The 15,364-nt window shown below is 44.2% G+C and overlaps 1 protein-coding gene across 1 annotated transcript in view; it reads right to left on the minus strand.

The window, feature by feature from the left end:
- ARAP2 (ArfGAP with RhoGAP domain, ankyrin repeat and PH domain 2) overlaps positions 1-14,030 on the minus strand; it is a 113,855-nt gene extending 99,825 nt beyond the window's left edge. The window contains 2 exon segments of the mRNA XM_087724798.1: positions 5,470-5,540; positions 13,111-14,030. Coding sequence (XP_087580924.1) covers positions 5,470-5,540; positions 13,111-13,943 — 904 coding nt within the window. The 5' untranslated portion in view covers positions 13,944-14,030.
- Positions 14,031-15,364: the final 1,334 nt, after the last annotated feature.

Below are 15,364 nucleotides of genomic sequence, written 5' to 3' on the forward strand. Positions count from 1 at the left end.
TGGCTTGGTGGGCGTGGCTTGGTGGGCATGGCAGGGGAAGGATACCACAAAATCTCCATTCCCACCCCACTCTGGGGCCAGCCCAACATAACATTTGCCGGTTTTCCGAACTACTCAAAATTTGGCTACTGGTTCTCCGAACTACTTGAGAGACCGCCTTCTGCCGATTACCTTCCACAGACCCATTCGATCCCACAGATTAGGCCTCCTCCATATTCCATCTGCCAGCCAATGTCGGCTGGCGACTACTCGGAGGAGGGCCTTCTCTGTGGCTGCCCCGGCCCTTTGGAATGAGCTCCCCGTGGAGATTCGGACCCTCGCCACCCTTCAGGCCTTCCGGACGGCCGTGAAGACCTGGCTGTCCCAGCAAGCCTGGGGTTGAGTTCCCCCCCCTACTCGAATTTGCTGTGTCTGTTGTGCTTTTAAATTGTTTGTATTGTCTGATTGTCTTTGTCTTATTTTCTGTAATTTCCCCTCCCTTGGCTTTGTTCAGCCACCCTGAGTCCCTTCGGGGAATAGGGCGGCCTACAAATTGAATAAACTCCAAACTCCAAACTACTCAACATTTCTGCAACTGGTTCTACAGAACCTGTCAGAACCTGCTGGATTTCACCATATTCCCAAGTATCTGGAAAACAGAAGTGGGTTTTTTTAGGCCTTTCTGCCTTCAATGTTGACAAGATAAATCTATGACTCCCATTGCTCAGTAGATGACAGATCTAATATTACTTGCAACATATAAATATGAGTTGCTATTGAAACCCAGATTATTTATGGATAATCACAGTGAAATATATGCTAAGACTTTAATGGGAAACTGCCCTGTGGATTTTTTTTCTCTTATAGTCACGCGGGGGGAAGACCTTAAACACATATTATGCATTCTATCGTTTTATTCTTCCCTCCCTCTTTTTTTGCCCTTTTAAATCTTTCCTTTCCCTCCCGTTGAAGAACGAAAGGTTAAAAAAAAAAATTAAATCCATACCTCCGTGCTTGAAGTTGCAAGGGAAATCAAGTGATGTCCTTGAATTGCAGACAAGCAATGTATGTCAGATTTCAGATTGGCGGGCAAAGCTGTTGAAACTTGCCCTTAACTCTTAATTAGTTGAACTAAAAACCCAACAGGCTGTTACTGCGTTTATTTTTAATCAGACCTGTCTTCCCACACCAGGGGCTGTATTGACTTTGCGTGCCTGCTGATGTTTGCAAGGCAGAAAATATGACTCGTATAACTAATCCCAGAGGCAAAGATGCCCTCAAAAAGACGGGCGAGATTTTGCCCACAGTCATCTATTCCTACAAACCACAATGCTAATTGAGAACAATTGGGCCCAATCCTGGGGACAGCGATGACCTGGATGACTGAGAATCGGTACGTTTTTAGCTATGCAATTTGGGATGAAGACCCTTCGGATGGAGTGGGAGTAGGAATGGATTTCCAGAGGAAAAAAATTGCAGACTGCAGGAACCATTAACACCACTCAGGTGACCCTGAAGACAGAGATAAACCTCCAAGTGGCCTCTTTGGAACGAGCTCCCCGTGGAGATTTGGACCCCCACCACCCTCCAGGCCTTCTGCAAAGCCCTTAAAACCTGGCTTTTCCGACAGGCCTGGAGCTAATGAGTTTTTTGTCCCCCCTCGAATGGTATGGTTGTTGAGTGTTTTAAATTGTGGTATTGTTTTGTTTGTGTTCTTTTTCTTATTTGTACCCCCCCCCCTTACTTGGTTGTGAGCCGAGGTGGCGCAGTGGTTAGGGTGCAGTACTGCAGGCCACTTCAGCTGACTGTTATCTGCAGTTCAGCGGTTCAAATCTCACCGGCTCAAGGTTGACTCAGCCTTCCGTCCTTCCGAGGTGGGTGAAATGAGGACCCAGACTGTGGGGGCGATATGCTGACTCTGTAAACCGCTTAGAGAGGGCTGAAAGCCCTATGAAGCGGTATATAAGTCTAACTGTGAGCTGCCCTGAGTCCCCTCCAGGGAATACGGCGGCATAGAAATATAATAAACTCAACTCAACTCAACTCAATGACCCTCTAAAAGGATGCAAATGACCAGCTGTCTGCAAGGAGTATCAATCCTTCCATTCCCCATTGTCCTGTCAGAGCTGAAGAAGCTTCTTGGAGGAGAAGCGAAATGTCTTCAAAGAAAATAACCAAGGAAATCCAGTTGCCTCTTGGGGAAAAATATGCACCTTTGGGACAACCATGATCTGGATGGCAGAGAATCTCTAGCTGTACAATTTAGGATGAAGACCCTTTGAATGGAGTGGGAGTAGGAATCGATTTCCAGAGGAAAAAATTGCAGACTGCAGGAACCATTAACACCACTCAGGTGACCATGAGAACACAGATAAACCTCCAAGAGGCCTCAATGACTCTCTAAAAGGATGCAAATGACCAGCTGTCTGCAAGGAGTATAAATCATTCCATTCCCCATTGTCCTGTCAGAGCTGAAGAAGCTTCTTGGATGAGAAGCGAAACATCTTCAAAAGAAAAACCAAGAAAGTCTCCTGAAAAAGCACCTTTGGGACAATGGGATGAATCCAACAAAATGAGTTTTAATGTGGAGATAAGCAAGGCGTTACACTTAGGCAGGAAAAAACCAAAGGAACAAGTACAGATGGGGTGAAACCCGGCTCAAAAACAGTAACTGTGAGAGGGATAGCAATAGCAATAGCAGTTAGACTTATATACCGCTTCATAGGGCTTTCAGCCCTCTCTAAGCGGTTTTACAGAGTCAGCATATCGCCCCCAACAACAATCCGGGTCCTCATTTTACCCACCTCGGAAGGATGGAAGGCTGAGTCAACCCTGAGCCGGTGAGATTTGAACAGCCGAACTGCTGAACTGCAGTCAGCTGAAGTAGCCTGCAGTGCTGCATTTAACCACTGCGCCACCTCAGATCTTGGAGTCCTAATGGACAATCACTTAAACATGAGCCAGTAATGTGTGCAGCAGCAGCCAAAAAAGCTAATACAATCCTCGGTTGTAGAAACAGAGGCATAGAATTAAAATCAGGTGAAGTATGAGTACCCACTTTATAAGTGGTACTTTAGTAAGGCCACACCTGGAATCCTGCATCCAGTTTTGGTCAACACCTTGCAAAAACGATGATGCCGAAAACTTTGGAAAACGTGCAAAGAAGAGCAACTAAGATGATTTAAAGGCCCAGAGACTAAAACACAAGATTGCAGAATTTCGATACGGCTAGTCTAGAGAAAAGAAAACTACATCAACTTTTGATCGCCACGTTATAAAAAACAACGTTGAGACAGACTTTGGAAAAAGTCCGGAGGAAGAAAACTAGGATAATAAAATGCCCAGAGACTAAAACATCTGAAGGACCGTTGCAAGAATGGGGTATGGCCAATGTAGAAAAAAAGAAGGACGAGAGGGGGCATGATTGCAATATTCCAATATTTGAGGAGCTGCCCCAAAATAAGTTGAGCTGCCTCAACTTCTTTTCCAAGCCACCAGAGGGCAGGACAAGAAACAATGGATGGAAACTAATCGCAACTTGGAATTAAGGAGAAACTCCCTGACAGTGAGAATGATCAACCAGTGGAACAGCTGGCCTTCAGAGGTTGTGGATGCTTCATCACTGGAGGTTTTTAAGAAGAGACTGGACAGTCACTTGTTTGAAATGCTGTAGCTTCTCCTGCTTGAGCAGGGGGTTGGACTAGAAGACCTCCGAGGTCCCTCCTAGCTCTATTCTGATGGATTGATAGAATCTGCTGCACGTCAAAGCCAATTCTGCCTGACATTTCTTAGCGACAAGGCAGAAGCTGCTGAGAAGATGCATTTTATTCCGCCAAGCTAGACTAGCTTGTACGATTTCCTGCTAAGCCTCATTCCATGCGCTAACCAAGCCTGAACCTGCTCAAGCTTTCTTTGAAATCCGCCAGGGCCAATTGCTGAACACACACACAAACACACACACACACACACACTATAATCATGACGCTAGCAAAATTCAAGCAAACAGCCCACTTGAAAACTTTGCATTCGATTCAATTTGAATTCAGGAACTGCCTTCGTGAAAGGTTTGCACAATACAGGACATTTCTCCACTAGAAGATCACGTCTCTCAACCTTAGTGACTTTAAAAAAAAAAAAGTTGGGAATGTTTCAACGCTGGAAGTTTTCAAGGAGATGTTGGATAGCCATTTGTCTGAAGTGGTGAAGGGCTTCCTGCCTAAGCAGGGGGGTTGGACTAGAAGACCTCCAAGGTCCCTTCCAACTCTGTTATTCTATTCTGTCGTGTTCTAGGGATAGAAGAGGAGACGAGAGATAAGATAAGATAAGATAAGATAAGAGAAGAGAAGAGAAGAGAAGAGAAGAGAAGAGAAGAGAAGAGAAGAGAAGAGAAGAGAAGAGAAGAGAAGAGGAGGAATAGAATAGAATGGAATGGAATGGAATGGAATGGAATGGAATAGAATAGAATAGAATAGAATAGAATAGAATAGAATAGAATAGAATAGAATAGAATAGAATAGAATAGAATAGAAGAATAAGGAAAGGAAGGGAAGGGAAGAGAAGGGAAGGGAAGAGAAGAGAAGAGAAGAGAAGGAGGAATGGAATGGAATGGAATGGAATGGAATGGAATAGAATAGAATAGAATAGAATAGAATAGAATAGAATAGAATAGAATAGAATAGAATAGAATAATAAGGAAAAGAAAGGAAAGGAAGGGAAGAGAAGGGAAAAGACGAGAAGAGAAGAGAAAAGGAGGGACGGAATAGAATAGAAGAATAAGGAAAGGAAGGGAAGGGGAGAGGAGAGGAGAGAATATACCTTGGAGGTCTTCTTATCCAACCCCCTGCTCAGGCAGGAAACCCAAAACCATTTCAAACAAATGGTTGTCCAATCACTTCTTTGAAACGTCCAGTGTTGGAGCATTCACAACTTCTGGAGAACTTCGGATTAATTGTTCTAACTGTCAGGAAATTTCTCCTTAGTTCCAGGTTGCTTCTCTCCTTGATTTATTTCCATCCATTGCTTCTTATTCTGCCCTCTGGTGCTTTGGAGAAACATCTGCAAGAAAACCACCAAGCTCAGAGAGCACCAAGGATCCCACGGTTCAACGCTGAGCTAAATATATTCTTTTCTATCGCGGCAAAGCAAAAGTTACACATTTCCTTTGCAAGAAAATGCATTAGCCTTCCAATGATGGAAGGATTGATGTTTTCTACCAGGAATAAATCTGACATCACAATCTACCCTTTCTTACCCTGAAAATGGTCCTCATCATGGTTTCATAACTGGGCCAGATCTGTGCCACCAGTTGGAAACATTACTTCCTTCTTTTTTTGAAAAAACAACAACATTATAAGGTGTTCCACTTTTGCATCTATAAATTATGAAGACTCACTTTATCATTACAGCCTCTGACCTTCTAAATTCCCCAAATAAGACACTTGGGATCACCTTTGAAGTATGAATTACAATTAGTCACAACGTTTTACTCACGGTTGTCCGGAACACAATCCTCAGAACAATGGATACTTAAACCATTGGCACTTCTTCGTTTGTGCAGAGAGCTGGAACAATATCAAAGGGAAGAGATTACATATTAGGACAAATTTATATTCGTAAGGTATCTGCCCTCTACAGTTTGCAAAGTTACAGCTCAAGCATCTCTAATGAAGATGCTCTTTTATCCCTTTGTGAAATTATGGCCCCTGTTGGATGATTGTGGACATCGTCCGTTCTCCAAAGCACCTGAAGGCAGGGCGAGAAGCAATGGGTGGAAGCTCATCCCAGGGAAATCCAGGCTGGAAATAAGGAGGAATAAGAAATAATCAATGGAACAGCTTGTGTCCCAGAGATGCGAGTTCTCCATCCCTGAAGGTCTTGAAGAAAAGCTGGGCATCCATTTGTCTGGGAAGGTATAAGGAAGGGGTCTCAAACAAACTCGGGCCGCGGACCGGATCCAGCCCACAGGGTGCTTAGACCTAGCCTGAAAACAGCAAAGGACCTGCTCGTGGTGTCTCTGCTAGCAAAAATGGAGCTCGGTGGCAAGGGGACGCATTCAGGCTACCTGCCAGAGGTGAGTGGCTACCGGTTCATGGCAGTTTGGGTGAACTGGTAGTGGAAATTGCGACTGGGTCGCCGAACCAGTAAAGACAGCAGGCTGGCCATGCCCCCGAACCGGTTCCCCGGTCGTCATGGAATGTATTTTTTGACATTTTTAATGTTCTGCGCATGGGCACAGCTATTTACAGACAAGCAGTGATGACGGCAGAAGCCCACCCCTGCCCCCTGTTTTCGCTGGCAGAGGACTATCAAAGCAAACTCAAAACGGGGGGGGGGAGAGAAATGTTTCCCCTTTTTGCATTTGAGCACGTAAGAAGGGAGGGGAAAAGGAGGGAGGGGAAGCAGGAAGACAAAGAAAAAAGAAGGGAAGATGGGAAGAGTGCAGGGATGGAAAAAGAAGGAAGGAGGGGAAGGAAGAAGAACGGAGAATGAAGAGGGAAGGAAAAGGAAGGGAGGGAGGGAAGAAAGGAGATTATAATGAGAGGGAGGGAGGGTCTGAAGGAAATTCTGCCTTAGCACTTGGCCACTACAGGTACCCCTGACACGAGTCCCATGTCATGCCCCCATGGCTACACACTCTAGCCATGCCCCACGCCTCCCCTTTGGCCCTCGAAGGTCAAACACAACTCTGATGCCACCCTCCATGAAATCGAGTTTTGACACCCCTGGTATAACGTCTCCTCCCTCGGGCAGACAAGACCTCCGAGGTCATTCTAGTCAGCCAAATTTATTATTATTATTATTATTGGTTGAACTCATGTAAAACTTGAATTTCAACATTTCTGGTCTCTGATTTTAGGGCACCATCATTCTGAAGGGGCCAAGGAACCATTGGCCTTGTCTCGTGCTGATATACACAGGGAAGTCCTAAATGGAAATTGCTGATCATCACCAAACTAGGCTGCAGAAATCAGCAGAGATTTGAACCTTTCCCTCCCTCCTAATCTGAGTCCAAATGTTTTGTGGATTTATGCATAATTGAGAGAGTCGGGAGACACAAACTAGACCACTAATTGCAAACTCCTGACTCAACAAGGACCTTCAACACATTAACGCGCACATTACACCCGACATATGAATGCAACGCTTGACATTTAGAGAGGCATAAGTCGAGCTTCAACTACTGGGTGATCTTGTCTAAAGTTGGAAAGAAATAGGCGTGAGTGGAGATTCTTGTGAGGATTTACAAGGTTGTAGGCTGGACTGGAAGGTCAAAGCCTCATCCCTATCCAGAAGATAAGAGCAAACTACTTCTGAAACAACTGCCAGAAACTGTAGAAATGTAGATACCATATTTTTCGGATTATAAAACCCTCCTGATTATTTGAGATGCACCTAAATTTAGAAGAGGAAAACGACAACAACAAAGGTTTTTGGCCTCTGCGCGCCTTGTTGAGAAAAGGCATCCTAGAATGGGGGTCGAACTCAAGGCCTGGGGGCTGGATGTGGCCTGCGGGGTGCTTAAATATGGCCCGTGGGGCTGCCCTGGAAACATCTCAAAAAAAGCCCCGACAGGAGCCCCTTCATAAGAGACAACAAAGAGAACAATCACAGAAACAACGTCATCCTTGCAGGAATATCAGAAATGCTCAAGAAGATCTTCAGCCAACGCAACATACATGCCCACTTCAAACCCAAGAATACATTCGAGCCGAGGTGGCGCAGTGGTTAAATGCAGCACTGCAGGCTACTTCAGCTGACTGCAGTTCTGCAGTTCGGCTGTTCAAATCCCACCGGCTCAAGGTTGACTCAGCCTTCCATCCTTCCGAGGTGGGTAAAATGAGGACCCGGATTGTTGTTGGGATCTGCACCAAAGACAACTTCCTTGTGTGTCCAATCACACTTGGCCAATAAAGAATTCTATTCTATTCTATTCTATTCTATTCTATTCTATTCTTTCCATATTCTATTCTAGAATAGAATAGAATAGAATAGAATAGTATAGAATATAATAGAATAGAATAGATTTTGCAAAACATACGCCACTGCTCCCAGAATTAAAAATCAATACATTTCTTCACGCAGGCAAAATGTCATAGCACTGTCTCAATCAGACTTCCTATCATTTGAAAAGGGAGGTTGGTTGCCTTTATGGCAATTTCTAAACAGATTACATGCCGTCCAGCTCGTCACAAAAAAAAAAAAAAAAAACCCGGTGTAATCACGTCAAACTCGTCATCTTCCTTGAGACAAGATCAAAACATTGGGAAATCTGACTTTCATTCCCCCCCTTTTTATTTTTTCAAAACTTCCTCTTAAATAAATTTCTATTTTAAAATAGGAAATAGGGTGATGGGAGGAGGAGGAGGAGGAAGAAGACGAGACAGAGAAGGAGGTGGGGATGATTGACTAGCTCCGACTTAGCTTCCTCAGCCCACATTTTGCAATCTGTGTAATCGCGAACACCCACTACACTCAACAGTTATTACGTAATTGTTTTCTTTCATTGAGTTGGGAGTCATTGGTCTACTTATCAGCTCTCGAGTGCACCAGAGGTGGGTTTCACGGAATTCTACCACCGGTTCACCATGCACCGAAACTGTGAGCACGCATGCATGTGTGCTTTGTGGGTGTGCGCACGCCTTCTGCGCATGCACTTCGCTCCTACGTGTGGCTTGCATGCATGTGCATGGCTTAGAAAACGTGGCTAAATAGGATGACATAGAGACAGGGCAGGTGGGCGGAGTTGGGCCCATCCCCAGGTCGCCACTACAAGTTTATCCGAACCAGCCTGAACCGGCTGAATGCCACTCCTGGAGGGCACCAAGAAGAGGACACTGTAGAGAAAACCTTGACTGAAAGATGCAATCTGGGTCACTCACTGGGACCAAAGGTTTAGTCTTCCAAACTTCTGGACTTGTGATGGAGCCCATCTTCAGGGAACCTCTCTCTGCAATACCCTGTTTCCCTGAAAATCAGACCTCCCCTGATAATAAGCCCAATTGGGCTTTGGAGCGCATGCACTGAAATAAGCCCTCCTCCAAAAATAAGCCCTCCCAGAAAATACTGCAACACAGCAGCAGCCGTGAGGTGACCACACTTGCCGCTTCCTGCACCTCAAAAATAATAAGACCTTCCCAAAAAATAAGGCCAGGGGCTTATATTGGTGGTCAAAAGAAAATAAGACCCTGTCTTATTTTTGGAGAAACATGGTAGTGGTGAATATATGTAGGTCAGGTGTAGGTTGATGGTGAAGGATTGTTCTCCCAGCTTCTGGGTTGGTTTCCAGATGTTTCATTACCATTCTAGGTAAAATCTTCAGCAGAGTTAAATTAAAAACCAGGGTCCATGAATTCTGGCTTGCAGTCAAACGCCACAATCCCAAATCCTTAATCTCCCCAAACCCATCAGCACCACATTCAGCAGGCCATCTGCATTTAAAAAGACAACTCTTCTGAAGACACCAAAGTCCCCATTTTGGACAGAGAGGACCTCTGGTTTTAAAGAAGGTTAAAGAGGGAAAAGAAGGTTAAAGAAGGTTAAAGTGACCCTGAAGACACAGATAAACCTCCAAGTGGCCTCAATGACTCTCTAAAAGGATGCAAATGACCAGCTGTCTGCAAGGAGTATCAATCCTTCCATTCCCCACCATCCAGTCAGAGCTGAGGAAGCTTCTTGGATGAGAAATGAAACCTCTTCAGAGAAAAACCAGGAAGTCCAGTTGCCTCTTGAAAAAGCACCTTTGGGACAATCCTGACCTGGGTGACTGAGAATCTCCATAGACCTTATAATCTCTACCCACACCAACACCAAATAGTAACCAGTTTGATTGGAACAACACACAAATCATCGGTCACACTACCACCTGCCACACTCATGAGTTCATTGAAGCCTGGCCCTCCACAAGCAATTCCATCAACAGACACATCAACCTACAATCATGAGCCGAGGTGGCGCAGTGGGTAGAGTGCAGCAGTGCAGGCCACTTCAGCTGACTGTTATCTGCAGTTCAGCGGTTCTAATCTCACCGCCTCAAGGTTGACTCAGCCTTCCATCCTTCTGAGGTGGGTAAAATGAGGACCCGGATTGTTGGGGGCAATATGCTGACTCTGTAAACCGCTTAGAGAGGGCTGAAAGCCCTATGAAGCGGTATATAAGTCTAACTGCTATTGCTATTGCTACAATCAGCCTATGAACCGCTCAGAATCCAAATCAACCACACAGTCAACCAGCGACAACACTGACCCTCAAACAAACCTACAGAAACTCCGCCACCAGAAGTTCCTCTCCAATGAGCCTAACCTGATGTCATCTCCTTATCACAAGGCCCGTCACAAGGCCATTGTGGCCCACCAGCGGGGAAGAGAGCTGGCAGCAGATTTGGACAGTGAGGAAATTGGGGAGGAACATTTCCCAGGCTTCAATCATTTCCCTAACTTCCCCCCCCCCACACAACACCCTGATTCTTCCCCCACCTTTCCATTGTTTTCACAGCTACAGTTTTGACCAACACTTTGCATTTCAACTTCAACTCGCTGACCGTAACTCACGTCACGGTGAAGGCATTCTACAAATTGACAAACCTGATCACATTTCCTAGAATGTGTGAGTCACTTTTTTGCTCTTGCGTTCCAGAATTTCCAACAATGACAGAATCCTGGAATGGTTGAAACCACATCTTTGGGAGGCATCTTCATTGAGTAAGACTGATCTATGGTAAAGGTTAAGGTTCCCTTTGCACATATGTGCTAGTCGTTCCTGACTACCTGTATTCCACAAATCATGTAGAAGAAGACCGCCTAGGCTGAAGCCAAGAGAAGGAAAAACGCTATATATTTAACTAACAACCTGTCAGAGGTTTGATTCATAAAAAGGCAAAGGTTCCCCTCGCACATATGTGCTGGTCGTTCCCAACTCTAGGGGGCGGTGCTCATCTCCATTTCAAAGCCGAAGAGCCAGCGCTGTCCGAAGACGTCTCTGTGGTCATGTGGCCAGCATGACTAAATGCCAAAGGCGCACGGAACGCTGTTATCTTCCCACCAAAGGTGTTCCCTATTTTTTCTACTTGCATTTTTTACATGATTTCAAACTGCCAGGTTGGCAGAAGCTGGGACAAGCAACGGGAGCTCACTCTGTTATGCAGCACTAGGGATTCGAACCACTGAACTGCCGATCATTTCTGATCGACAAACTCAGCCTGTCAGCCACTGAGCCACCGCATCCCTTTTGTAACTTTGAACAGTCCCTAAACAAATTGGTTGTAAGTCAAGGACAACCTGTAGATTCCAAAAATAGTTCATACTTAAGATCCTAGCGCTGAGGTGGAACTCCAGTTGAAACAGCACAATATTTCAAAATAGCTTACAAGTCTGGAAATAGCTCCTTCCATTCCTTACATATGATAATCTAATTAACATGTACTATTGTACGTGGTATTCCAAATCTGGATTTGCAATTATTATGAATATGCAATTATTATTACAGGTGCAGGAACTGGGCGTGGCTGATCTAGTGAAGAGAAGGACCAGGGGAGACACAACAACAGTCTTCCAATATTTGAGGGGCTGCCATAAAGAGGAGGGGGTCAAGCTATTTTCCAAAGCCCCTGAAGGCCAGACAAGGAATAATGGATGGAAAGTGACCAAGGAGAGATTCAACCTGGAAATAAGGAGATATTTTCTGACAGTGAAAATAATCAAGCCATGGAAGAGAAGTTGCCTTCAGAAGTTGTGGGAGCTTCATCATCGGAGGCTTTCAAGAAGAGATGGGACTGTCATTTGTCAGGAATGATGTAGGGTCTCCTGCTTGAGTGTGGGGTTGGACTAGATGACCGACAAGGTCCCTTCCAACTCTGCTAATCTGTCATCTGTAGTGAAGTATTTTTAACTGGGTTACTGACACTATCCCTACAAGGGAAGCAAAACTGGAGAAGTTATGGAGTAGCTGTCCCAGATTAATACCTGGTAGGAAACTATTAGGGCAGGGGTCAGAAACCTTAAACAAGGATCCACAAAGGGGGTCCTAACCAGAAGTCCCCAGTTCAATTCTGGAGCTGACCGGAAGTCCGATTTCTCCACCATAGAGTCTCCTCCTAGCGTGGCATCCTTTTTCCTCTACCTGTCCTAACCAAAAGCCCTATCAATTTTGGAGCTGACCAGAAAAACCACCCTTTGCCATAGAGTCTCTTCCTGGCATGCCCTTCTCCCCCCTCAAACCGGAAGCTCCACTCAATATTGTGGTGCCGAATGGTGACAGGGAGCTGCAGCAGAGGGATGAAAAAGCCATATGCGGCTCCAGTTGCTGATTCCTGTATTAGGGAATTCCATAATTGTAAACAAGACAGTCTAGCTTACAATTATGGAATTCCCTAATAATTTCCTGCCCGATATTAACCTGGTGCAGCTTCTCCTTAACTTGCTGCTAATACCTTAGAGTAGTTTTATGCTGTTAGCAATTCTTACATACCTCAGCTGGCATTTAAAAAAAAAAAAACAATGTCCTCATACGAAAATACGGCCCGTCCAGGTCAACATATTAAGCTATTACCTGCCCATTAACACAGATTTTTTTCCCACAGAATTAACATCTCTCTGGTACAATTTGCATAATCTCATGCAAATCGGTAATAAATTTATGACTTTAAGTGTATGTGTATGTATATATATATATATATATATATATATATATATATATATATATATATATATATATATATATATATATATATATATATATATATATATATATATATATATATATATATATATATATATATATATATATATTGCTGATAAATAAATAAAGGGAGACTAGTATAGATCTATTTTAAGCTAATTAGCTATCATCAGCTAGCCATACCCTTACTGGGAATCGAACCTAGGCTAGCTGATGGGAGCTAAGTAGCGTGAAATAGATCTATACTAGTCTCCCTTTATTTATTTATCAGCACAATTGTAACACAAATGTAACAAGGCAACATTAAAAAAAAATGGCTTTCTGCCTGGATGGCTCCCAGAGTGAGCCGATAGACAGAAAAGGGAAGCAGCATGCTCCCTCCCATATCTGGGCATACCAGGGGTTGTGAAACAATACATACTGCATACAACTTAACATTTAGTAACGCGGAAAGTTTACCTGTTTGAAGTTGCCTCCGAGGAAACACCTGGGATTTCTGGAACGGGACGGTGCCGGAGCATAAAAGACCGCGTTGGCCTGGCGCATACTTTTGATGGACTTTGGGTGCAGTAGAGATCGTTTTCCACCATTTGACCTTTGAACTCAAAGAACGGCGTCTCCTGCAGATCATCGGGCAAACTTCCCAACCCTGATAAGAGCGGAGGTTCCACCTCGCTGGTTTCCTTTTCAGCGAGAGAGAAAGCAGAAGACAGAGGTCCATCTTTGGGAGTGGCATTAAGTTGAACCTCCAGATCTTCTCCTTTCTTCAGAGAACCATCACCCGTGCAAGGTTTCTTCTCCGGCGTCAAGTTTTTCACCGAGTTTCGTGGCACCGCAGCGGGATCTGCCAACAGGTTTGGACCAAACGTGTCAGAAGAGTCCTGATCCCAAACTGGACTAGCTCTGTGAGTTGTGTAGTGTGGATGTCTTTCAAGGTTACTGACGCAAGATGCATGGGACTGTCCATCAGATGGCCCGCCACCTGTTTCCTTCTGTTTGGGATCGAGGGGATGCTTGGGAGAGCAGCTTTGACCGGAGGTAGACGCTTCCGGCATTTTGGTAAACGCGACCTCCAAGTGTTTGAGGATTCGTCTACGGTGGCCCGTTGGCGATATTCCCATGTGTTGAAGGACGCTGTCATTTATTCCCACGCACTCTTGCAGAGTGTGGTAGCCAAATTCCCTAAAGTTGAAAAGGTACTGTCCCAGGTTGATGCGGATTAAAAAGGCTCCGATATCTGGGTCAGCCTCCCTGGATGACATAACGGCGATTTCATGGGTAGGCTTGGCCATCAGAATCCCGAAGAGGCATGATTCCACGGGGTCATGTTGAAAAGCCGGACAAAATCCTTCTCCTGTACCAATTGAGATGTCCTCCACAATCCTACAATACAAAGGGAAAGAGGACAATACATTAAAATTGTTTGCAATATTCCAGAGTCAACATTTGTGCTCTTACTCAGGAAGAACCCAAGTCCTTTGGTGAGGTTTATTGACAAGGACAATACTGTCAAGCAAACAAATATTTGGTCTTTCACCTCCCGCTGGAAGATGCTCCTTACAAATGACAGCAGTCTTCCAATATCTCAGGGGTTGCCACAAAGAAGAAGGGATGGAACTGTTTTCCAAAGCCCCAGAAGGGAAGACAAGGACCAATGGATGGAAACTAAGCAAGGAGAGAAGCAACCTAGAACGAAGGAGAAATTTCCTAATGGTGAGAGCAATTAACAAACGGAGTAGCTTGCCTTCAGAGGTTGTGGGTGCTCCATTACTGGAGGCTTTCAAAAAGAGATTGGACAACTATTTGTCTGAAATGGTATAGGATCTCCTGCTCAAGCACTGAGTTGGACTAGAAAGCCTTTGAGGCCTTTCTTTTCCTTTCCTTTCCATTCCATTCTTCATTCCTCTATTCCATTCCACTCTTCTTTCTATTCTATTCTATTCTAGTCTAATCTATTCTAAAATATTCTATTCTATTCTCCATCCCATTCTAATTCTGTATTCTGTATTCTATTTTCTATATTCTATTCTATTCTTCATTCTATTTTATTCTAATTCTATATTCTATTCTATTCTACTCTACTCTCCCTTCCACTCCACTCCATTTCATCCCCTCTCTCCTCCCTTCCCTTCCAATCTTCTCTCCTCTCCCCTCCTCTCCTATCTCTATTCTTATTCTCTATTTTACTCTAGTTTTCTGAACTTTCTGGTTCTTCCTTCATTTATCACTCAACATCCCAAGAATATATACGGAAGGAATCTGAAGACATTAAAAAACGTAGTGACACCTGGCACCAACAAGATTAGCTAAAATCTTAACAAATACCTCACCAAAATGTTGGAAATGCGAATCAATACACAGAACATATTACCATTTATGATGGACCTGCGCGGAGGCTAAAATTGTTTTGGAAAAGGATTAAAAATTGGCTGGAGGCAATAACGGGGGTTAAAATAGAATGGAAACCTGAAAGTTTTTTTATTAGGAATAATGTCTGCGAAATACAAAAAAGAAATCGAGTACATATAGTTACGGCGGCAAGGATTGCCTTTGTCCAGAAATGGAAAAACAAATTAATTCCAAGCGAAGATGAAATAATACGAAAGGTTTTGGATTGTGCTGAAATGGACAAACTAACTAAAGAAATCCAGGGAAAAGAAGAATGAGAATTCTACCAGATATGGGATAAATGGTATAGGTGGATGGAGGGAAG

This window comes from Thamnophis sirtalis, unplaced genomic scaffold (genome assembly GCF_051295495.1).
Source record: "Thamnophis sirtalis isolate CommonGarterSnake01/CBP01778 unplaced genomic scaffold, rThaSir2_p1.2 scaffold_10, whole genome shotgun sequence".
Lineage (NCBI taxonomy): Eukaryota > Metazoa > Chordata > Lepidosauria > Squamata > Natricidae > Thamnophis > Thamnophis sirtalis.